Raw genomic sequence first — 25954 nt, 5'->3', positions numbered from 1 at the left:
AAAAAAAAAACAAGATCACTGTGTATTTGGAATAGAATGGCATCGCCCTGAATTCCAGCACTAATTCTGTTTGGACACATGCAGGTCATGAAAGCAGATTTATTTGACTATTTTTCTAGTTTGTTCCATGTTTCATCAAAAATAAATGGTAGTTTAAAGCACATGCAAAGTGCTGATTCCACTTCATTTGTAACAACGAAGTAAAAACAGAATAAATTTAGGGGGCAAAAACGTTTTCGGTTCTATGTAGTATACAGATAAGACAGTTGTGCCTTATGTAATGACCTATTAAACACCAAAAATTTGAAGTTTGCATGTAAAGTTGTGTTAAAAAAAATTATTAAAAAAAAGATAATTTCTTATGAAACATTGAAAATAAACCTTATTAGGTTTATTTTCAACATTACATTAGGAAAGCTACAGATGTTGAAATGACTTTTATTCAGTTTATAAAAGTTTATCTTTTTTGTAGTGTGAATGTTGATGCAAGTTTTCTACAGAATGTTTGACTTCCCTTAAAAAATGTCACGCTTTGAGACTTTTTCATCCCATCCTTTATTGTCATCCTTTAATTCAAAACCTTTCAGTGTCCATTGTATGAACCTTGGCCGTTTCTTTTCACCAATCTGCAGAATAGGTAACACTAATGGTCATTTAAGAGTCTTCAGTCTAAGGAGCACAGAGGGCTTTTGTGAAAAGCTTCACAATGGACCTCTTAAACCAGTCATGCCAGTGGGAAAATTGGAGACAGGAGAATGATTGAAAGCCATTTACCCTCATCTACCACAGTATAAAATGCCTCCTTGAGTTGCCTCAGAGCTAGTTTACAGACAACCTGCAAAGGAGATATGGTGATCCCCTGACATTCAGCAGGCTAAAGGTGTTAGCTTCATAAGGTGAGACACAATTTCTCTTTTACAGATTTGATCTTATCCCAAAATATGTTTGTTTTTTTTTTTTAAATAAATTCTCTATTTTACTTTGCAGCATCTCACCATGGCTTCATTTGTTGCACTGCTACTGAGTTTACCCGTTGCACTGACATGCGCGCCACAAAAAGCAGGTAAAAACCAGATTTGTGAAAAGGCTAATATACACTTTCACTTTCTTATGAGACTCGTCCAGAACTGCTGCAAATTCCTAAAATTGAAAATGATCCTGATATTTATTTATTTATTTTTTTTTGCATGTTATGTCATTTCAATCCAAAATATGAAATAATTCAGGCTTGATTTTAAAAGTGAGAAATTTTGTTTTTTCCTTTTTTGTAGCTTGGTGTTGAAGTTAGACTAAAGTAAATTAAATAAATAAAACTCTTGTCAAGATACTGAGAAAAAAAGCCATGTTTTTTTTTTTCTTTTTTAAAGTTATGTTTTGATAGATGCACTTTTTAAATGGAAAATTAGGTCATTACAAAAGTTGTTACCAAATGCCTGGACACATTTTAAGTCCGTTTGATTTGTATTCCAGACTATGTTGTAGTCTCCTGTTTTCCTAACGCCATCATCGCCAATGTGCCAGAGTGTCCTTATGGCTGGGAGATAGACCAGCTGTCCCTGGGTGGAGTGTGTTACACTGGAATACACAGCCCAGGGTACTACCGCTTCATTATACCAGACCTAACACCAAGAAACCATTCGTACTGCGGCACACAATCCGAGGTAAGGCGCCTGCATAAGAAGAGAAGCAATGCTGACGATACGCTCATTCCGCGCTTTTCCCGGTGTTCTTTTAATTCAGTATATGCCAGGCAAAGATGCCAAGTACATCTTCTACAACTCCATCGTCTCCAACGATACTTCGCTGACGGTCAGAAACCAGCCGGTCAACTACACCTTCAGCTGCGTATACCGAGCAGCCTACCTGGTAAATAACGCAGTCTTCAGTCAGAGGTAAGCACCAGCTCAAGGCACCATGCAACCAAGAATACTCTCTGAAGCATATGTGCATGCTAACACAACGACTTGTAGTGGTTTTACTAAACCCTCTGCTTTTTCTAGAGTTGCTACAGTTTATGTCAACAATGGGAGTTTAGGGACTTTTAGATCACAGTTGTCTATGAACGTGTTCACGGTGAGTCACTCCAGATTCTCTCCTTGTCAACGCCTCTGTAATTCAATGAAAACATTTCTTTCTGGAAACGCCCTTTTTGTGGGCATGAGTTTTTATTTTCTTTCCTTTAAAATGACTGCATGATGAAAAGGACACCAAAAATCCTGTATTTCGTAGAACTCTAAGTTCCTGTATGCTAAGGACGCTCCCTATGTGATTGACACCTCTGAGATTGGCTCTGAAGTTTTTATCGGTATTGAAGCAAAAGGTCTAAGTAATAGGTACACAAGCATTTTCTTTAATGATTAAACTTGAAATAAGATATATATTTATATATACATAGAACTATATCCACAATGCCAAATGCTGAATCCAACTGTATTTAAACCATCAGATTCAAAGTTGTTATCAACAACTGCTGGGCGACTCCAACTCCTTACTCAACAGACAGAAAGAGGTGGAGTCTTATCATCAACAGGTGCCCAAACATTTATTGTCTCTTGATAAGGATCCATTCCTTGAAGATATTTGTTTGTGCAACAACCTCCACATTTTTGTTTTCTACCAGCTGTCCTGCTGACTACACGGTGACCATTTTCGATAATGCCAAGGACAGCCGCTCCACGTTTAAGTTCAACTCCTTCCGCTTCCAGCGACTGGAGAAGGTGTCCACCGTGTGGCTTCACTGCGAGGTCCACATCTGTGATGCAGAGAGGCTGGTCTGTCAGCCTGTGAGTACATTGCAAATATGTAATCACAAACATGAAAGAACTTTAATAATCTTCCCCCTTTTGTAGTCGGAATACAAACATGTCCTTAATCGACACGTTTATTTGCATGGCACATTTCGGCAACATGGCCGATCAAAGTGATTCACATCATAAAAGCACAAAATTCAATGATTGAAATATTCCATTTTTCCAAGTTAGTGTTTGATTTATTATGGTACAAAAGAAACTCTAAAATAGGTGTGTTTTTTAGGCACCATGTAGATTAAGTGGAACTCATTGTGAACATTGTCTAAAGTTAATATTGTTGCTTTTCTCTGAAGAGTCCGTGCTCTAAGAGGTCGCTGTCGTCAGAAATAGAACCGAGTGGAGGGATCCTCACCACTGAGTTTCAGATTAAAGGTACTGTAAATCTTTTTATCCGATATTTCAGTAACTTATGTTTATATGAAAGAATAACCCAACTGAAATAAAATACACACTATTGTATTTATTTCTTAACAGCCAGCGAGTCTTCTAATAATGGGCACACAACAGGTAACAATATCTGGCTGAAATGTATTTGAACACATTTCAGCCAAAGTTTTTTTTTTTTAGAAAGAAACTTTGAATTTCAACAAAGATTAATTGATGGATTGAAAGGGGAAGAAATGTACTGAAAAACATGTTGTGAAAACTGTTCTCAGTTTTTTTTTTCCTGTGTCTCTTCAGGCACCTCTCTTCTCATCCCACTTATGGTCACGGCAAACATTTTCTTCGATTTAGTAAATGTGTTGAAAATGTAAAACAATAAATGTCTGTTGAGTATACAAACCACCAGCACATGTTCAATCACAAAGCGAAGTGTGTGTCACCCCAAGTCTCAGGGAGCGTATGAATACATTCCCCAGTTAAAGGACTGATCTGCATTTAGTATATCTAGAAAGGCTTAAAAAAAACTTAAGTGTGCTTTTATTTCCAATAAAGATCACTGAAAATGTTCTGTTTTTTTTTTTTTTTAAGGCAAAAAAACTTTATTGTTGGTATTTCCTTGTTTCAGGTAAATAATTACAGTTGAGGCACAACACTACAACCAAATCAAGAACATAAATGAGGTAGATAAACAGAAGTGCTGATGCATTAGAGAAAAACAAAATAAACATAATTCATTTTAGTCATAAAAAGCTTAATCTAGAGGAGATAAATGTTTTGTTACGCATGTATTTCACAATATCATATCTTTCTGAGGTATGTTTTCATGCTTTTCTATTTCTGCAACATGAAACCAAACTGTCAAAAGTTCACAAATGTTCAGGTCAGGACAGAACTTTCTGTCACTGATGAGATGATCGCTTCATTATCTGTACTTTTAGTTGAGAATAAAGAGAGGCTTTCTCTTTGTCACAGTGCGCATTCATTTTAAGAGTTGATTTTTGCTGTCGACTCAAAAATATCTGCATGTTTCTTATATAATTATGAGAATCGATATCATATGAGTTGAAGTTAGGCATGTAACCATATGACAATTTGAGTCTGTATCGACATCCGGTTGCTGCTACGGCCAATTTACAATAGTGACCGATATAATTTACATTTCACTAGCCTGTCGAAACTACGATAAATGATAAATGATGATAAAAAATACCACATGGCTAACCCCCTCCCAAAACTGAAACAGCAACAAGATAAGAATACTTTTACTTATCAGACCAATATGAAAAAAAAAGACTTACAACAGCACCTATAGCAACGTTGTTTGTGATACATTGTGCTTCCCTTGTAAAAAAAAAAAAAAAAAAGAAAAAGTTAATATCTGTCGACAAGAGCCTCAACTCCCTCTACTGTTGAAGAAGTCATCAACTATCACCTTATTCTTGCAACAAGCACATGAAAAAAACCCACTTCGTCAAAGTGTGTGTGAGACAGAGAACACCATCCTGCTTCTTCTTACAACACCTAGACATGCACTGTGGTCATCGATGATTTGGGTTGGATTAACTGGGACTTTGCAACTGCAGATCTCATCACTTCTTGTTTCTTTGGAAGGGAGAAAAAAACCCAAAAAGATAAAAGAGCAAAGCATTCAGGAGACTATGCATACTGGGCAGATGTTGCCATGCAAAAAGTTTTATTCCATTTCAACTTTTCTTTTTTTTTTTTTTACAGTATTTCGTACTACCACCACAAATTTCAGTGTTTATTGAAATACACTGAAATTTGTGGCTGTACTCTGACATGCTCTAGAATCTTGTGAGATGAACCGAACACATGCAATGAGTATTTGTAAAGCACTTTTTGATCTAACTCTGGGTGAGATTTCTCCACAACCTTATCTCCGACCTGTCTGCGGTGTTCCTTGGTCTTTGTGATGCTGATTATATATTGCTTTCTAATAGACTTCACAGGACAGCTGGATTTATACTAGGATTACATTACCCACATGTGGACTCTATTTCCTAAAACACTAGCTTCTCAAGGGTATCAAACTAAAGTGGGTTGAATACAAACGCACAAAACCCCTTGCAGATTTTTATTTATAAAAACTTAAACCGCGCATCCTTTTTTATTCCACTTAACAGTTATGTGATACTTTGTGTTTGTTTATCACATAAAATCCCAGAAAATACATTGATACAGTTTCTGGTTGCGATACGGTAACACGTGGAAGAGGTCAAGAGTGCGAAAACTTGTGCGTGTAACCATAGACAGACTTTATTAAGGAGACATTTTGAAATAAATGAGAAAAATAATTCTAAATCTTTTTTTTTTTAACTGAACAATTTCCAAAGACGATTCCTTCATTCTGAATGTGGAATAGAAAATTGTGACTAAAATGTTTTACAGAGACTAGAATAGAAATAAATTGCAAAATCATTATCAAGTCTCTGTATTATTCAAAAATACATTTAGAAACATTATAATATTGTTATAATGTTCTGATGCCGCATTTGAAAGCAAGTGCAGCAAGTGATGGACCCTACAGCATAAGAAGTGGATGATTAAAAAGTGCTGAAAACCCTGATTGTATTGAAACACTATTTTTAACAATTTAAGTTGAATTTGTGTTGTAAATTGAATCATTTAAAAAGAAAAATAATATGAGGGACTGTTTAATACTCAACATTTTTCTTTCAACCTACCTCCATTTGCACCTTGAGACCGTCACCCTGTAGTGAGCTGAGCGAATTCAGAGTAGGATTGAATCCAGCTTTGTTCAGCAGCCAATAGGTCTTCTGGACTCCCTTACCCTGGCAGAAAATTGTATTCTGTTCATAAAGCAAGCAGTGCACACCTTAAAAAAATATAAAACACACAAAAATGTTGGCAAGTCACCTTCATTTCGATGTCCCCTCTTTCTTTCAACTCAAAGGATCCAGCTTGAACAAGAATGTCAGCTGTGGACTGAGATATGTGAATCCTTAGTGCTGTACGCAATAAAAAGAATGCCTTGGGTTACTAAACCACCACTCAATGAAATAGTAACAGGAATACATCTGAATGTCATCAAATTAGAATTTATAGAATACATATCTGTAATATCAAACCAATAACTTTGTCTAGTGTCATCTGTTCCTTTGAGTTTTATTACTGTCTTGTAACAGAGATGTAAATGTTAGCTTATCAATAGTGTATTCAGCATCAATGTGATTGGAAGATTACAGAGCAAGCAGATGGAAAGATGTCAAACTCTCAGACAAATAGAGTAAATTAATTTCTATGAGGATTTAAGCTGAGAAGCCTGTAGAAGATATAGTCAAGTTTACTATGTGGACACTTCAGATGTTACTTTTCATATATTCTTAAAATCCAGAAAATCTGGTGTCAAGCATTTGTGCGCTAACAAAATCAGAGGATCTGTCAAAAAAAAAAAACTAACAAAAATGTCATCAATCATTTGAGCTCTCTTTGTTCTGCCTTTTCCATCTGTAAGACCGTTATTTTAGGTATGATAAAGGATAAAAAGGAAAAAAAAAGGTGACCTTGTGTTTCTGACCACCAGGGGTTGCTGCAACCTTTAGATGCCCTTAATATTTTAAAATTTACAACATTATGTTTGCACTAAATAAAACGCAAACCACTGGCAGCATTTCAGTTTGAATTGGGTAATGTAAAATTAGGATCCTGGTTGACATTGGATGACTTCTCTTTAAACTTTTATTAATATCTTTTAAATGATAGCACTACAAACAAACAAACAGGATCTTGGGTTTTGATATCAAGCTTCAAGTTGGAGTGAGTGTCAACAGCCTTTTTTTAATTGAGAAATCTAGAAAGTTTGACTCTATTCATACTTTGTTGTAGTGGAATGTATGAATTATTAATTCATAACACAGAGAAATTAATTAATTATTCAATACATTTGAGGTATACAGTAAGTCTACGCCTTAATATCAATGCAATGTCAGTCCTAAAATAATCCGTGCGGTTAAAGCATTTTATCTGTTGGTTTAAGAGTTTTACTAGTGTTTTTTGCCACCTTAAGAGAAACACTTTCCTTTCTTTTAAAGAACCATCTTGTAAATGAAATTTACATAGACAGTATGTTAGCAGATGTACCAAATTGCAGCTAACTCAAATTCTTCCATTTTCGTCAGGTTTGATTTCACTCCCTCTCCGAGACCACTAGAGCATCTCCATTCCAAAACGTATTACATTAATGTTCAGTTCCCTCATCTGTGGAAAAGAAATGTGTGTAACTTTTGCAGAAGACTTAACTTACGTAAGCCGTTGCTCTCCATGCGTGAGGCTGTGTTTACTGTATCACCAAAGAGGCAGTAGCGAGGCATAGTGGTTCCCACCACTCCAGCAACCACTGGACCTACATGAACCAGACAAGTACAGTTGGACGGTTCAAGAAATGTTTGGGTGGAAATTACTCATGTTATTTCACACCAGTTCTAAACATTAGTCAAACATTTGCAACAATGAACTCAAACCAGTCACGTTTTTGTGTTGGGATTCTTCCTAAATATTGACAAATGTCAAACAGTTGCAACAGTTACAGCACTAATGCAGACAAACACAATAGATGTTTTGCAAAAAGTCTCATTTTCTTTTTATGAGTTTTTACAAATAAAGATCAGAACATAAGGGTTGCTTATGTATCTCACTCATTTGTTCTGATACCCCTAATTAAGAGCAACCAGTTTCCTTCAGAAGTCATTTAATAAGTAAACACCGTCCACCTGTTTTTAATTTAATCCCACTGTGAGTCAAAATGTTTAGTGAAGGCCTCTGAGATTTGTTAGAGATCATTAGTTGTGGGGAAGTTCAAAGCAGGGTTATAAAACACGCAAAGCTTTTTGTTATCACAGAGACCGTTGTTCCATACATTGTCCTGAAAAGAGTATAGCACAACTTCTGACCTACCAACCAAACTCACTAATCGGGCAAGCAGAGTATTAATCGGGCTCAATGTAAATGCAAAACACACATTTATTTATATTTGCAACTATGTGTTATTTTCACATAAAACATGTTGCAGTTTGTGATGGTAACGTAAAAAAAATATTTGACAAGTGACAAAAAATGAAAAACGGAAAAAGGCAAAATGGAGGTGTTTCTGTTGATGCAGTCTGTTACCAGAGTGTATGCCAATGCGAATTGCAAGGATCTCATCTGGCTTGTGAGGGATTCTGAAGACCTGAATGGCGCCCAGGAAGTGCAGAGCCATCATGGATATCTCCAAAGCATGCTTGGTGCCATTGCTGATAGGAAGGCCACTTGCTACCATGTAAGCATCGCCGATGGTTTCCACCTGATAAAATAGCACAGGTGATCGGTGTTGCAACAAAGATTTCGAAACACATGCTTATCGAAGCTAAATGTTTGTTTCAAATGTACTTCTTCGTCTTTTGGCAGTTGGAAAACAACTGACTACCAACCGGTAAGGAGTGTGGACCACATGACATAAATAAATAAATGAATACATTTGATCCTGTTATGCAAAATACACTGTTTAAAGAAAAAATATATAACCTAACATGTCCGATTGTCTCACCTTTCCCACACTCACATTCCCCTGTCTGATGTTTCCCTATTAAAAATAATGTGCTGTTCAGTCTATTGTGCCCAATTCTGAGTCATGAAATAATTGTCTGTTCTCTCCTGTTCCTTTCTGCTCTTCTCATTTCTCCAATTTTCCTCTGGATTTTATTAACCACTCATAACAGTTGCCAACTCTGTCATTTTTTTTGTTTTGTTTTGTTTTATTAAACCCTTGACTTCTGTTATACTAAACCTAACATTAATATCAACCAATACCCAATCAATTTTATTACTGGAAATGAAATCCTGTTTTGTAGTTTTACAGGACATATTATGTCATCAAACAGGCTGTAGCATGAACTTAAGCTAAGTGAATGCGACCAGCAAAAAGTTACTAGTTTCACAGTCAAGCTGTTGGAGACCAACAACCATAGACATAATATAAGAGTAGACCCCGCATTGGCCGCTCCGGCGCAGGAAATACGGCGGCCATCTTGGAGCGGTATACCCTCCTACTTTGCTCAATCAAAACAGCAGATGCCTCAGCACTGAGGCATCTGCTGTTTTGATTGATGTGAGGGCTCCACAGACAACATTTCACAAGTAAGATGGACATATTATTGTGTATATATTGTGATTAGAATATTACTTTACTGTATTTATGTCCACCGGCGAGATACCAGCTAGCATTAGCTACAGTGCTTGGTGTAATACGGGTTCAGTCCCGCTATGAAGGCTAACTGAGATTCCATAAATCTAAAAAAATTAATTATTCTCTAACATTGACTTAGATTATCTGACACAAGAGCCTATATAAGAAATGAAACAATATAATACATATTATAAAACTTATATTATGTGTTATAACATTCACCAGCAAAGTTTACACAGGTGGTCAAGACTATTATTTATATGTAATTCTTTCACTAGTAAGATACATCCCAAAGCTTCCGTTTTTGTTTTGAAAGTTTCCTAAAGACACGATGTGAGGAAGAAGAGGGAGATGTATAAAGAGAGGTGCATTCACTGCAGCACGGATGAATCTCACATCGGATTTTGGACTCAATCTCAGCTACGAAGCTGAAGTTCCAAAGGGCGATTCCACTTAATTTTTCACTACTTTCCGCATCTTTAATCAACTCTAGTTTAAAAACTACTACACCTAGACACTTGAAACTTGGACTGGATTATTCTCTTCTTCAAGCTGAATATTTAAAACCTTGTTTGTGATTTGTGAAACCTTTTCCTGATTTGTGAAAACTCAATAAAGTTAGATTTTCACAATTTTTGGCACCTCTTTCATTACTAGAACTGCTCTAATTAAAAAACTACAACTCCTAGACACTTCAAACCTGGACTAGATTATTCTGCTCTAATAGAAGAATATTTATAACCATGTTTGGGATTTGTGAAACCTTTTTCTGATTTTTGAAAACTCAATAAATTTCGATTTTCACCATTTTTTGGCATCTGAATCACACTAGAACTGCTCTAATAAAAAAAAAATACAACTCCTAGACTCTTCAAACCTGTACCAGATTATTCTCCTCTTCAAGCTGGATATTTAAAACCATGTTTAGTATTTGTGAAACTTTTTTCTGATTTGTGAAACGTTAAAAAAGGGTGATTTCACCACTTTTTTTTATCTTGGTCACACGAGAACTGCTCTATTTCCAAAACTACGACACCTAGACTCTCCAAACTTCAACTGGATTATTCTCAACTAAGAACTGAATATTTAGAACCATGTTTGGGAGTTGTGAAACTTTTATCTGATTTGTGAAAACTCAATGAAGTTCAATTTTCACAATTTTTTGGCATCTGGATCACCATAGATCTGCTCTAATTAAAAAAACGAAAACTCCTAGACACTTCAAACCTGGACTGGAATTTTCTGCTCTAATAGAAGAATATTTGAAACCATGACTGTGATTTTGAAACCTTTTTCTGATTTGTTAGACTTCAATAAAGGTAGATTTTCACCATTTTTTGCATCTGGATCACACTAGAACTGCTCTAGTTCCTAAAATACAACTCATAGACTCTTAAAACTTGGACTAGATTATTGTGCTCTAACAGCAGAATATTTAGAATCATGTTTGGGATTTGTGAAGCTCTTTTCTGATTTGTGAAACTTCACTTCACTTAACAGACCCCTGCAAAGGTTCTTTCCTTCCAACAGCCAGCATGATCGACAATAACTCGTTGAAGAATTAATGAGTTACAACAACATTTAATTTCCCATTGGTTAAAGTGGTTAAAGTGGTTCATTAAAGTGGTTTTGAATTATAATTAAATTTGAAAAAAACCGCATGGAACATGTATGAATAGTAATCTGATCTTTAGTGAAGTTTCACAAATCACATAAAGGTTTCACAAATCCCAAACCTGGATTAAAATATTTACTATTGGAGCAGAATAATATAGTCCAGGTTTGAAGACTCTAGGTGTTGTAGTTTTAGAGCAGGAGTAGCTCTCATGTGACCAAGATCCAGAAAACGTCTGAAATCAACAATTATTGAAGTTTCACAAATCAGAAAAAGGTTTCACGAATCCCAAACATGGTTTTAAATATTCTGCTATTAATTGATAATAATCTGATTCAGGTTTGAAGTGTCTAGGTGTTGTAGCATTGGAATTAGAGCCGTTCTCGTGTGATAAAAGATAAATAAAAGGGGTGATGTCGCCCTTTTTTGAAGTTTCACAAATCAGAAAAAAGCTTCACAAATCACAAACATGGTTTCAATTATTCTGCTATTAGAGCAGAAAAATCCAGTGCAGGTTTGAAGTGTCTAGATGTTGTAGTTTTTTAAGTAGAGAAGTTCTAGTATGAAAGAGTTCAACAAAAATGGTAATAATCGAACTTTATTAAGTTTTCACAAATCAGAAAAAGGTTTCACAAATCGCATACATGGTTTTAAATTATTCTGCTGTTAGAGCAGAATAATTTAGTACAAGTTTCAAGTGTCTAGGTGTTGTTTTTTAATTAGAGCAGTTCTAGTATGAAAGAGATGAAAAAATGGTGATAATAAAACTTTATTGAAGTTTCACAAATCAAAAAAGGGTTTCACAAATCCCAAACATGGTATTCATTCAGCTTGAAGCGGAGAATAATCCAGTCCAAGTTTCAAGTCTCTAGGTGTAGTAGTTTTTAGACTAGAGTCGATTAAAGATACGGAAGGTAGTGAAAAATTAAGTGGAATCGCCCTTTAGCTATCAGGTTTTTTCCTGCCAATACCGATACCGATCACCCATGAGGGCCGATACACCGATACCGATCACCGATACCGATCACATAATTATTATTATTATTTTTTTTTTATCATAAACACTACCGGTTACATTATGTGGAAAAAGGAACCATGAATTCACCTTAATTTAGACAAAAACTTGTTTTTAATAACTTTTTTCAAGAAGAAAACTAAACAAAACAGGCATTGTGCAAATTGTACTGCTATTGATAATACTATCTTTAACAGACTGAAAACATATGAAGGCTCTGAAGAGGCTAAATAATGCAAAGAGCCAAAATAAAACCTCTCAACATTGCCAAAAAAATTCAAGTATAAAACTTAACATTCAAAGGCAAAAACAGGTTCCATTACAATAAACAATCCAGAGTTACTGAATGAAAACTTCCTTATAGCATGGCGGCTAGCTGATTACTGCTAGCTCTGATTGGCTGTTTCTGACTCAGCGGAGTAATTATGCAGAACAGGGAGGAGATCGATTATTTTTTTTAGAGATTATCTGTCTCATGTTAGGACAGCGAAAGTATGTAAAATTTATTTATTTAGGTTAGATGCTGCAGCTTTAAGCATAGGTTTGGTGTGAGAGTCACTACCAGGTGGAGCAGAAGCGACGCTCCGTCTGTCAAATATTACTACCTGTAGCGTAGCAGCGGTTCAACAGCGAGAGCAGAACCAGCGTCTGACATCGCAGCTCGAAGACTTAAATAATTTCATGCTAATCCGGGTGAGTGTTTGTAGCTGTGCGCTGCTTTACCTGCTATCTGATCCTCCTTATGTCTTTTTTACTGCAGTGAGCCTCGATGTAGCCAAACTCCGTCAAGTATGTCATTGTTTTTATGTCGTATTAGCTTCGTTGTGTTGATGCATTTTGACTCCTTCAATTTTCCGCCGCAACACGCAAACTTAGGATTTGTTGCTACGCGTTTGCGCAGTGTGAAGGAAAGAGGAGACCAGCTGCACAGGCAGGTTGGAAATGAGATGATCGGTATCGGCAACAAGAGCCAATGATCGCCGATCACCGATCATGCACTTTTTCACGAAAATCGGCCCGATTATGATCGGTGACCGATCGATCGGCACACCTCTAATATATATATATATATATATATATATATATATATATATATATATATATATATATATATATATATATATATATATATCAGTGATTCTTGAGAATAGGGACAAAACAGGTCCTATGGATAAAGCATGAAATTTGAATAAAATATACACAAAATATATTTTTTTCAAATATCTAACTAAACTAACCTGGGTCATGTGAGCACAACAATGTATATTTTTCTTTTTTTTGCTGAATATTTTTTTATTTTAAACATTGTAGTCGGTGGATGATGCCTGTAAAAGCCCTTGTCCAGGAGCAGAACTCAACACATTCTTATAGTTTAAAACAATTAAAGAAATACTAAAATTATATATTATGACAATTAAGTATAAGTAGTCATATAAATAATTATAAAAGTATCGATAAATTGAATTAAAAATAATTTTTAGATATTTTCCAACTCCGTTGAAATTTGTCCTTAGTTTTTGTCAACACCGTCAGAAATGAAAAGAATGTAAAAAAATCAGGCATTATTGGGGGGCACCAGAACTTCTGAGGACCCCATGACGTTGTCTTTTCTCTTCCTTTGCTAGGAGGGCTAGTTAGCTCCGGTTAGCTTAAGTTATTCTTTAGTTTTTTCTTCTGTTTTATTCCTAAGTTGTTTGTCACAACCATGATGTGTCAACTCCATAACTGACAATTTACAAAACTTTGATAAAATTTTGCGAAATAAAAGCTTAATTTTGGTAAACTGTAAAGATTTCATGGACCTGACGAGCTACAATATGGCCTCCTTCAGAATAACATCATATAAATTGAGGTAGTTTGGCATTTCGTCAACTCCGTCAGATGTCAACTCCGTCAGAGTTTTTCTCTGTTGTCAAATCTCACTTAATTGTGCAACTAATTCATTTTAATGTATTTTACATGAATTGCATTACTTCACATGTACCAAGTTTTTCATTTTACTCACTAGTTTGTCACCACCTTCAGTTCTGTGTCAACTCCGTCATGCACTGTCAACTCCATCAGATGGACTTTTTCTTGTTTTTTGTTTTAAATAATATTTATTTTATTTCTTGAGAAGCATTTGTCTGTAAATTGAGTAAAAATATCACTAATGGGGTATTTTAAAAATCATTTTAGATTTATTTTTGTCAGATGGTGATGACAAAGTTCTGGGTCAGGTCGATTAAAAATTTAATTTTTTTTTAAAAATTCGCAACTGGGAGCCTGTACCTTAGCATCTTCATATTTTCTAAACATTATTTGTCATATTTGCATACATAAGGTTGAGAAATAATTTAAAAAAAATATGGGAAAATTAAAACCCATTTTGTCCCTATTCTCAAGAATCACTGATATATATATATATATATATATATATATATATATATATATATATATATATATATATATATATATATATATATATATACATTATATATATATATATATATATATATATATATATACATTATATATATATATATATATATATATATATATATATATTAGAGGTGTGCCGATCAGGTTTTTTCCTCCCGATACCGATCACCCATGAGGGCCGATCACCGATACCGATCACCGATACCGATCACATAATTATTATTTTTTTTTTTATCATAAACACTACCGGTTACATTATGTGGAAAAAGGAACCATGAATTCACCTTAGTTTAGACAAAAACTTGTTTTTAATAACTTTTTTCAAGAAGAAAACTAAACAAAACAGGCATTGTGCAAATTGTACTGCTATTGATAATACTATCTTTAACAGACTGAAAACATATGAAGGCTCTGAAGAGGCTAAATAATGCAAAGAGCCAAAATAAAACCTCTCAACATTGCCAAGAAGTTCAAGTATAAAACTTAACATTCAAAGGCAAAAACAGGTTCCATTACAATAAACAATCCAGAGTTACTGAATGAAAACTTCCTGATAGCATGGCGGCTAGCTGATTACTGCTAGCTCTGATTGGCTGTTTCTGACTGAGCGGAGTAATTATGCAGATCAGGGAGGAGATGGATTATTTTTTTAGAGATTATCTGTCTCATGTTAGGACAGCGAAAGTTTTAATACGTATATGAAATTTATTTTTTTAAGTTAGATGCTGCAGCTTTAAGCAGAGGTTCGGTGTGAGAGTCACTACCAGGTGGAGCAGAAGCGAAGTTCCGTCTGTGAAATATTACTACCTGTAGCGTAGCAGCGGTTCAACAGCTAGAGCAGAACCAGCGTCTTACATCGCAGCTCGAAGACTTAAATAATTTTGCGGGTTATTTGTTTAGCTTTCTGACCGTCATGCTAATCCAGGTGAGTGTTTGTAGCTGTGCGCTGCTTTACCAGCTATCTGATCCTCCGTATGTCTTTTTTACTGCAGTGAGCCTCGATGTAGCCAAATTCCGTCAAGTATGGCATTGTTTTTATGCCATATTAGATTCGTTGTGTTGATGCATTTTGACGTGCTTCAATTTTCCGCCGCAACACGCAAACTTCCCCCTTCACTCAGTGCGTTATAGTTACACATCGCTTTGGATTTGTTACTGCGCGTTTGCACAGAGTGAAGGAAAGAGGAGACCAGCTGCACAGGCAGGCTGGAAATGAGATGATCGGTATCGGCAACAAGAGCCAATGATCGCCGATCACCGATCATGCACTTTTTCACGAAAATCGATTATGATCGGTGACCGATCGATCGGCACACCTCTAATATATATATATATATATGTATATATATATATATATATATGATTAATATTATTCAGTATAAATCATTATTTATTTATTTGTGTTTTTATAGTTATATAAATATGTATTGATATTACTAAAAAAATTATTAAATAAATTATGAACGGCTGTGTGCTTTGTAATATGCTCATCATACATCAGTATCAGAATATTCCATTCCTATTCTATTGTTATAGCCACTAAGCATATTTAAATATGCTGAACTATGTATTAAAAACATACTTAAATAATACACTTGTTCATAAATGTTGCTTTGATAGAAGTTTGAATATGGTTTCCAGTAACAAAAAAGCGTGTTATGATCATTTAAATGCGCTGATACGTCATTGTGCCTGCTAAACACATAACTCTGAGTGGAGTGGAGTATCGCTCCAAGATGGCCGCCCTAAATCTCGTCAGCGACAATAGGCGAGAGCGGTCCATGAGGCGTCTATCCTTATATTATGTCTATGCCAACAACTATTCAGCTCTTTCGTCGCATAGTGAATGGTTCTTACTTTGTAGACGTCGTACATCTTGATGATGTCATCAAACAGGCTGTAGAGCTCGTTGAGGAAAGTTACCACCTCCATTGCGGAGCTGGAGGAACACATGGAGGTGAAGCCCACAATATCTGAGAAGAAGATGGTCACCATATCGTAGCTTTGTGGCTCCACTGACTTCCCTGCCATCAGCTGGTCTGCAATGTATCTAAAGGCAAAGAGACATGGAAAGGCTAAGAGTAGACAAAAAAAAAAAAAAGTTAATGTGAAATGATTAGATGTGTGTGTATGTGGTACTTTGGTAACATGCTGGAGAGAAGCTTGTCTGCTCTGGCTTTCTCTGCTGTTAGCTGGTTGGTCCTCTCCTCCACTACTTCCTCAAGGTGATTTGCGTACTTCTCCAACTTGTCCACCATGTTATCGAGGATATTCGCATGACTACAAAAGATAAAAATATTGATGATCTGCTTTCTCATTACAAAGCTTTTTTTTTTTTTTTTTTGAAGGTCATTTTTATGTTAATGTGGCTGCTGCCTATATTTGGACACAAAGATGCTAAAGGTTTAAATGTATCTCTAGCATTTTGAAGGGTTTGCGTCAAAACTGACTGGTATTCAGTACTTTAATAATTTAAAGTAATTCCATCAGAAACCTTACCCGTGAGTATGATGCTCCTATGTATTCTTTATGAATGGTGTCCAAAGGTTTATGTTTGAGCTCACTGGACTATAACGCATTTTTTTTTACAATGTTCGGGAAGTTTTACTCAGATCGTGATGTTTTTCTTTTCTATCAAGTTCTGCATTTACGTATGGTTGATTTGTATCTTTACCACTGTAAACAGGTTTTCAATTATAAAACCTGTTCTACTATCTATCCTGAAAAGAGATAAACACTATTTATCCTGGAAACGGATAAATAGTAGAACAGATACTGAAAGGGGTCATACTTGTGCAACCAAAGATCTGTTTATTTCCTAAATGAAGTATACAGCCAATATGTCACCATAAATGTCAAATAGTTCTGAAATTACTTTATTACATGACAAACACCTGCTAACTAATCAGGGGTGTGTAGACTTTATATATCCTCTGTCTGTATCAGTTATTATCAAACTGTACTATGGAATTGCTGAACAAAAAAAATAAATAAATGTGGCAAACATACCTCTCCGGACTTATGTCCTTCAGCCTCCTGCGTATAGACCCAAAAGGTGGCCGGTGGTCAGGGTTTTCGCTCCAACAGGCTTTGAGCAAGGCATTGACCTTCTCATCACACAGCTGCTCACACAGCACTGGTCTGAGAGGTTCCCCTCGGAAAGGCGTCCGCAACTGCATTATAATTTCTTGGAATATGCAGAAATAACAAGAATAATTCTTTTTTTTTTTTTGTAGTTTCAGATTACCCTTTAATATCCTATAAAATACAAGTTTATCTTCTCAGTAATTTCTAAGTAAGGTGCAACATTTGATAATAAAAGTGGGCTCCCTGAAGGACAAACAGGTGGATAAAATTACACCATGACATAAGCTCAGAAAAGTGGATTTTTCATAATGCCCCACCTTTGAGTTGCTTTTCCACGACAGGACGACTTTACAGTAAATTGTTTAATGTCAGCTATGTTGCGCAAAGAAAAAAAAAAAAAAAAAAACTAACCTTTTGGGTCCAGGTTGATGTCTTGGTACGGACCTCCTTTAGAGTTATACATGAGCTCCCACATTATGATTGCAAAGCTGTAGATGTCTCCTTTGGGTGTCCCATTACATGGAAGTCCGATCTGTCTCAGGAGCTCGGGGGCTGTCCAGTACAGATCTGAGACAAACTCATATATCTTCATGTGCAACATCATGCTCCTTCATCATATCATAAATTTGATTTCAGGTCAGCTTTACCTTCATAATCAGGATTTTCCATTGGACCGAGCTTGTTTTTTCCTCCATATTTAAACTCCCATAATCCAAAACCAGAGAGCTTGATTTGTAGTCTGCTGTCCACCAGACATGTACTGGGCTTCAGATTTCCATGAAATTTAAGGGTGCTGTTGTGAATGAAGTCCATTCCCTGAATTACAAACATATTTCAATAGTAAAATAATAATAATAATAATAATAATAGTCAAAGATAATATTACTGAATAACAAAATAGATATTTTTTATGACAAAGATCTAAATACCGCTCGGTATTAGCAGTATAATACAAAGCTTGCAGCACTTTAGAACCTTCAATAATAAACATACTTACATTGACAATGTCATATGCAAATGATAGCTTAAACATCCATTCCAAATCAACATCTGAAGACCCAAAAATATCCTTTAGAAACAGAATAAAATTATGTTGGAGGATTTTCTTAATTTTGCTTAGCGTGACATGAAGAAATAGAGATTTTCTACTTACTTTGAGGCTGCCTTTCTTGCAGTACTGAATGACCAGACAGATGTTCGGTGGCTCAATGCACACACCAAAGAACTGGACCAGGTTTTCATGTTTCATTTCCTTCATCTATCTTAAAATATTTAAGATGGTTAGGCACACAGTAGCTGTAATTTTGTAGTTTTCTGTTTTTTTGTTGTTTTCTTTTAAAGAAGACAGATATGTGAACTTAACTACTTTACTGTTTGTAAATGTAAAATTGTGACATATGTAAAGAATTGCTTAATACAAATTTCTCAGTTTATTTCAAATCAATTCACCTATTTAGTCTTAATGCACAGTCCGATAAAAAAAAAAAAAAAATCCAAAGGAACATGAGGAACTTTTACCAGATTGAATTCTGCAATCACTGAAGGCTTCTGGAAATTACAGTTTATGGGGTTCTTGATGTACTTGATGGCCACTTGATTTCCCTGTGTTAACACGAAAAAGTTATATCAACAGAAAGACACATACTCCCTTTTTGTGAGATTAAGTAACTTGAAAAAATCTCTCATAAAATTTCCAGTCATTTTGTTTGTAAAAAGCAATCGCTAAGCCAGTTTGTTCAGGAATTACTCAACTTAAGTGGATGATTTTTGCTCATCGTTGTCAAATAGTTATGTACTTTCCAACGAGCATTTATTTTTCCGGCAGAAGAAAGTTTCACCTGGTAGAGGCCTATGGTTGTGTAGATGTGCTCTCTGCCAGTTTTGTCCCTCAGGTCAAAACTATGGCTGGAGAATGTGCTCTGACAGCTGCTGCTCCCGCTGTGACTCCCTGCAGAGCTCTGAGATACTCCCTGGTTTCCCTGGGGGGAGATACGACAGAAAATGGGCAAAAGTAGACAAGCAAACAAGCTGGAAACTGAACAAGAATCAAGGAGACATTCCATCTTTTTTAATTCTTTAACTATTTGAGCGCTCGCACAGAGGGCTCCCTGATGATGGTGATGTCGCCGTAGTTGATTATCCACCAGCTGGAGTCATCCAGCCTCGTCTGGAGCTGAAACTTTTGAAGCATGAGGACCCCAATCCACAAAACTGCCACTACACCGATGAGGGGGAAGGTCACAAGGACAGCCAGCAGGGCAATTTCTGTGTCTCAGGAAAATCATCACAGTGAATAATCTGTACTAAAAAGATTTGATGCACTTATTTATTATTCTTTTATATGTGAACTGCACTTTACCATTGGTCAGCCACTCGCAGAGTTCGTCATTAAAACCACATTCAGGGATGTCGGACGGTGGCTTTCCTTTTGGCCAAATAACAGAAGAAAACATAGATGTCGGTCTGCAAGATAGGAAATGATTCTGTTACAGAGACTGAAATGATATTGATTATTCCCTGCTTCGTAAACGTATCAACCCCTTAGAGTTTTCACTTTCCGTCATGTCACAACCCCTAATGTTGATGTGTTTTCTTTAAATTGTGCGTTAATAATTTAAATTTGTTTTCATTTTTGTTTGTTTGTTTTTTTTACCTGACACTTTTGGTTTGACTTTCAAAATTCAGGATGGGTACAAACACGTTGCCGCCTTCTACACGCTGCAAGTCATAAATAGAATAGTCCATACATCTCTCCCCCTCTTCATCAAAGTGAACCAGTCCAGAGGCTCCTGCAAATTTAAAAAAGCCATCCCACAGTATCTGTGTTAGATTATGTTACTACTACTTGTTCTGCTTTCTTTCCACAGATTGTGAGTATTTGCTCCCAAGAGTTGAAGAGTTTAGCGACCATTAAAAATCCTATGAAGGACTGCAGACATTCAGCAGACAGTTATTACCACACCGGGAGGAGAAATCCACTACAGGCTATTGCAAAAGAAGCTGGCTGAATTAGTTGTGAAACAAAAACAAAACACCGGGTTTGTGATTGTGAGCAGGATTTATAGTTACCGTGAAATCGAATTTTATCTCTGATTTTCAGTTTCTCCAGAAGCTGGCGGCCGTCATAAGGATCTTTTCCTTCTTTTAGAACCTCCTTCAGTCCTATCACATACAGAAGTACTGCATCGTGGAGATAGGCTGAGTAGGGGCTAACCTGAGATTCATTAAAAAGAAAAAAAGAAAATGAAATAAAATGCTGTCACATTTGATTGGTCGCGTTATCCTTTAGGATTTTTGCTAACTCCGTTTACGCCGCACCTCACTTTCAGATGTCAGGTTACTCCAAAAAGGATGTCCTTTCAGTCTTTGAAAAACCTGTTTGAAGAAATCGTAGTACTCGTATCCTTCGTAGGACTTCTGACCAATAATGAATGTCATGTCAAAAGCTCTTGTTCCGTCCTGGGTTACTCTGCTGCTCAGGGCAGTTTTCCACCAGTTATCCTGTTTGGGAGAAAACAGTAAGAAACACAGAACATGAGTTGGACAGGGGATCTCATTTACTTTTATTGATACTACACCGATATTTATTAGTGGCATTAAAATACTTCATAACTTCGGAAAAAATGTGGACAACATGTTACCCCTACCAGTCTGTCTTGGATTAGATTAAATCTGAGCTGCTCTCACTGAGCCAGGTTCTGTTGGAGGTTTCTACCTGTTAAAGGAAAGCTCTCCTCTGAATTTATGCTGCACTCATGCTGGGTATGATGGATGTCTGGCGTGTTAAAAACTTGACTAACTACTGTAGCTACGTGTTCTTTTCTGATAGAAAAAGTAAGATGGTGCAATCGGTTGGTTTTTCTCAGATAGAAAACATTTTAGCTATTGAAATAACAAAACTTAATTTGAATCTCTTGTGTGTCGTTGGTTTAAACACTAATATCACATACAGTAGATACATATAAACAAGATAAAAGAGAGCTTGTTCATATGCATCTATTTTTGGATGTGAATTGGATTTTTGAATTCGTTTGACTTGTTAGTTGTTGCCGTACAAACAAACTGAATTAAATAAAAGTGATATAGCTTTGATGGACAGTCGAACATGACATTACCACAGTGGGTAAATAGATAAAATGCAGGGAAAAAAAACACAACGTTCCTGTCTATCTGACTTCCATGATGAGGTTCTTTCCACCGTTTCTCTTCTACCCGGTGATATTTTCAAACAAGGTCAGGGAAGTCTGCCTCTCTTTGCTGCGCAGCCTTCTCTGCTGTCTGTGTGGTTGAATATATGGCCGACTGTTGATTTGTTTTCCTTCACTGACCTCAAAATGCTGCATCAAGAAGAACACGTAGTCACCATTCATCAGACCCTGACGCTCAGCCTCCAGCAGCAGAGCCATGGAGTCCTCTCTGCTTGTTAGCACCACAATAACTAGAGAACAGATTTTGAAAAGTTTTATTGTAGAGGAACAACAACAAATGTAGAGCTATATTTAAAAGACACACAAAGAAATAAGGGTAGAATGAAAATGTAATCGACATGATGGTCAGAAGTTTATATCCACTCATCACTGGTGAGATTATTTTAGGTCCATTTGAACTCGTCATCTTTCCATGGTGGATTAATTATCCAACATTTGTCCCAGGTGTTCGTGTCAATGAATGTAGGAGCACAAATTTGAATATGTTCTCAGTTTTTTTTGTTTTTTTTACTGTAATACTGTAGCAATTATTCATATGAACGGTTGCCATAAACAAGCTTCTGAAAGAGTTTTGGTTCCATCTTGAAATGGCAGAGTTAATTTAGGTGGTTGGTTTCCTGCCGACTTTTAAGCATGGAGTCAGGTTTGCTATTAACTGGAAACAGCTGTTCAGAGAGAAACTAGTTTCTCAGGAACTGAGAGGGCTCATGGTGGTACAGTTGGCAGCACTGTGGTCTTGCAGCAAGAAGGACCTGGGTTTGAATCCCGGCCTGGGAGTTTGCATGTTCTCTAAATGCATGTGTGGACTTTCTTCAGGTACTTTGGTTTCCTCCCACAGTCCAAAAACATAATTAATAGGTTGATTAAATAGCCTTTAGGGAAAAGTGTGTGTATGCATGGTTGTATGCCCCGCATGTCAGTTCAAGTTTGCGAAAATCCACACGTGATTACGGCTGTGCATGTTTCGGTGAACACCTCCCCTTACCTCTGGCGACTGTCGAGATGTACTTGATGTTCTGATAAAGGAGATCAGGATCACTGGTGTCAAACTTCAGCTCTGCAGTCAATTTGAAATGCGATCTGAGGGGATTCTCCACCGTTTTCCACAAAGCGTCCACTTTGTCCCAGGTGTTCGTCTTCAGCCCCCCTCCAATCATCGCCACGTGACTCCACCCGAAGAACTCCAGGGTCTTCACCAGAACCTCTGAGCTCCGCTTAAGAGGAGGCATGATTTTTATATACGAGTCATACATCTCGCCGTCCTCCAGTTTGGAAGACTGGCCCACGTAGCCAAACATGGGGATGTGCCATGTTGACGCGATGAGACCGGTGACCTGAAACGTTCAAAGTTTAATTAATTCATCGCAGCAGGTCGAGACATCCTCCAATTAATATGCAATTGTGATGAATTATTTCCTGACGTTGTGCTAAATCCTTCCTTAGGACGAAGGATGTCAGTCAAAATCAAGATTTTATTCAATTAATTCTTACACGTACTCAGACCTTTTTTTTTGAAGTCCAGTATTAATGTTGTTACATTTGATGTATAACCTGACTGAGTAAACAGAGAAGCCATGTTATTTTCTTTTTAATTCTCACTTACAGTGGGTTATACAGCATTGCTGAAAGATGATTTGCATTTTTCAATTAATGTTTCTTAATATTTCATGGACAAAGCTGATGTGAACTTAACAGGAAAAAGTAATTCAATTCATCAATTAAGGATATGTTTAATATATTGATTTTGTTTATTGTTTGAGGAAAATGCAATACATAATTGGTGTTTTAGAGTATTATTATGCACACTTTACATTTAAATATTATGTATTTATTGATGTAAATCACATCTTTAGATCTAGTGAATTTTACATCCATTTGAATTTATAAAATATAAATAATAAGACATCATTATCATCTCTGTGCAATTTCCTTAACCCAATAAACACCTTAGTATGTAAAAATATATTTTTAGAAACATCTACTGGGGTTTGATTTCATAGGTAACATTAGGGGAAAAATAAGGTCACACCTGCAGAATGACCCACATATAGTTTGTTTTTCTTCCCATCTAACTTAACAGAGAATGCGTGAAAAAAAATATTAAAGAAAATATCTAAAAATAAGCTGAAGTCAATAAACAGAAGCTTTGTTTTTAGATTAAGTCAATGCCTCAGAATGCAAAACATGTTTCTGAGACCTAAACATGTTTAAACCACTGAAACACATTTCATCCACTTTTACAGAAAACATCTCACACTACAAACCTAACACAAATTCATTCCTTGTAAACCCACAAAGAAAATGGCCGCAAATATGATCCGAACCGTACCTCTGCCTCCTCGGGACACGCCGGACCAAACAGAGCCGTCACGTTTTCCCTCCACACTTGGTGGATGAATCCTCCCAGAGACTCTTTAGGATTGCAGTCGGTGTCCTTGTACACAAAATCCAGACTGTAGTTGCCCAGGAAGGAGGGGTTGTTGTTCACCTTCTCCACGGCTATCTGTATGGCCGAGCCCAGCCGGCGAGCACTGAAGGGGAAGGACACGTTCCAGGGAGCCTGGAAGGCAATGAGCAGCTTGTGATTTGGAGTACCATTGCTGCTGCTGCTGTTATGGATGATCATGGCGGCAGCGGTTGTAAAAAGTGTGAGGTGGAGCAACAATACGTGGCTCATGCTGGAGAAAACGAGTACCTGCTCTCATCCTGTTAGTTTCTGGACGAACAAGGCTTAAATACTCAACTACCTTGATGATGCTGGACAGTTGGGTAGGGAGGAGAAAATGTAAATAGGTGGAGGAGAGTAGGAGGTACAGAACTCAGGACAGTAGGTTTTTTGTTGAGAAAAGGTCTTGCACTGATTGGTCAGAGAGAGACGTTGCTGTAGAAAGGTGTGATGGATAAAATGCTGAGATGGAAATGCATGAAAATCTGAAAGGAGCAATGAGAAGATGGATGGAATACAGGCGCCTCTCAGTAGATTAGAATATAATTTTAAATTAATTCATTTCAGTAAGTCCATCTAAAATGTGGATATTTTAACCTTTGACCTTTGATTTGAAGGGATGGTCCAGTATTCCTTGCAGAATAGTGTATTAATGGAAAGTCAAGTGGAAGGATAAAGTGCATTTCTAAAAAAAAAAGTACAAAAACAGCAGTTATAACCCTTGGTCGTTTCTTCTTTATTTATTGTACATAATTTTATGATTTTCTGTATTTTAGGTTTTCAGTTGCTGTAAGCCATAATTACGACAATATACCAAATTAGACATGAAATATGTCATTCTGTGTGCAAAGAATCTAGGTGATGTCTGAGTTTCACTTTTTAAACAAACTTTTCTGAGATTATTTCACTTTTCAAAAACATCCTATTCTACTGAGCCACATATTTGCATTGAAAGGACTGATATTTGAAAAAAAAAAAAAAAAACAAGAAAAGAAATGTGATAAAGACAGGAACTCTTGAGATAAATAGAACCAGGAGGGGCAGAAGGGTAACGTTGGATGTTAGTGTGACTCAAAAAAGTCCTGTTCTTCCCCATGTTTGGCAAGAGCAATTAGTCTAACGTTTCTGTTTCTGGAGTACCGAGGGAAAAATCCATGCATGCAGTGGGAGATTGGGGAAATTCCACATAAAATCCGTTTGGGAATCCAGAAACAGCTGCTTGTAATGTATAATGTTAATAGTCTTTGTTCTACACAGGACACATTACTTAAATGAGTCAGGAAACAGAGATGTCCTTAGAAGTATTGTTTTTGCACAGTTTCTACTAAACAACTAACATCCCTATGAACTTAGGCGAATTGTCTGTTATGTTTTAAACAAAGAAGGGCTACATAGTGGAAATAATCATCCCTGCATCCCCAAAGTAAGAGTGGTGTTTCTTTAATGGAAACCTTTCGTCTTTCATTATGCAAATAGAGTTTGAAACCATGTTTTTTTTTCCTTTGAATGTCTTTCAAAATTGAATGCAGTTAATATAATTTTTGAGAAGATTATTTTCAGCCTTTGCACTGATCGTCCCATTAATACCAATTATTCTGCCTCATTCCTCACATCCCAAATCAGTTTTTATTACTGATTTGGGTTTTTATTACTGATTTGGGATCTTCAAATATCACTGAAAGACATTTAAAGGAGTTAATGTTCAGATTATGGCTTAACAACCGGAGGTCACTCCAAAGGTGCCGGGATTTTATCTTTAGCTT

The 25954-nt window shown here is 36.4% G+C and overlaps 2 protein-coding genes across 2 annotated transcripts; one reads left to right on the top strand and one right to left on the bottom strand.

The window, feature by feature from the left end:
* Positions 1 to 336: 336 nt before the first annotated feature.
* Positions 337 to 5581, top strand: tectb (tectorin beta). The gene is made up of 10 exons (XM_088016476.1): positions 337 to 1063; positions 1471 to 1661; positions 1741 to 1892; positions 2001 to 2073; positions 2230 to 2333; positions 2447 to 2530; positions 2621 to 2783; positions 3104 to 3182; positions 3285 to 3317; positions 3492 to 5581. The coding sequence occupies exons 1-10, from the start codon at positions 997 to 999 to the stop codon at positions 3563 to 3565; spliced, it is 1020 nt and encodes a 339-aa protein (XP_087872602.1). The 5' UTR covers positions 337 to 996; the 3' UTR covers positions 3566 to 5581.
* Positions 3760 to 25794, bottom strand: gucy2g (guanylate cyclase 2g). Its single transcript, XM_014993077.2, has 22 exons — positions 24075 to 25794; positions 22731 to 23079; positions 21866 to 21975; positions 20856 to 21038; positions 20607 to 20751; positions 20191 to 20326; positions 19897 to 20000; positions 19636 to 19802; positions 19376 to 19516; positions 19056 to 19139; positions 18691 to 18795; positions 18535 to 18606; positions 18185 to 18353; positions 17949 to 18104; positions 17460 to 17637; positions 16590 to 16730; positions 16308 to 16500; positions 8343 to 8517; positions 7480 to 7578; positions 6093 to 6184; positions 5900 to 6007; positions 3760 to 4796 (listed from the first exon to the last, which is right to left on the bottom strand). Exons 1-22 carry the CDS (start codon positions 24420 to 24422, stop codon positions 4716 to 4718), a joined length of 3336 nt encoding a protein of 1111 aa, XP_014848563.2. The 5' UTR covers positions 24423 to 25794; the 3' UTR covers positions 3760 to 4715.
* Positions 25795 to 25954: the final 160 nt, after the last annotated feature.

This window comes from Poecilia mexicana, unplaced genomic scaffold, assembly GCF_051168715.1.
Source record: "Poecilia mexicana isolate PSO_F unplaced genomic scaffold, ASM5116871v1 scaffold_19, whole genome shotgun sequence".
Classification (NCBI taxonomy): Eukaryota; Metazoa; Chordata; class Actinopteri; order Cyprinodontiformes; family Poeciliidae; genus Poecilia; species Poecilia mexicana.
The sequence above is the reverse complement of the archived record's forward strand: the minus strand, read 5'-3'. Positions and strand labels throughout refer to the sequence as shown.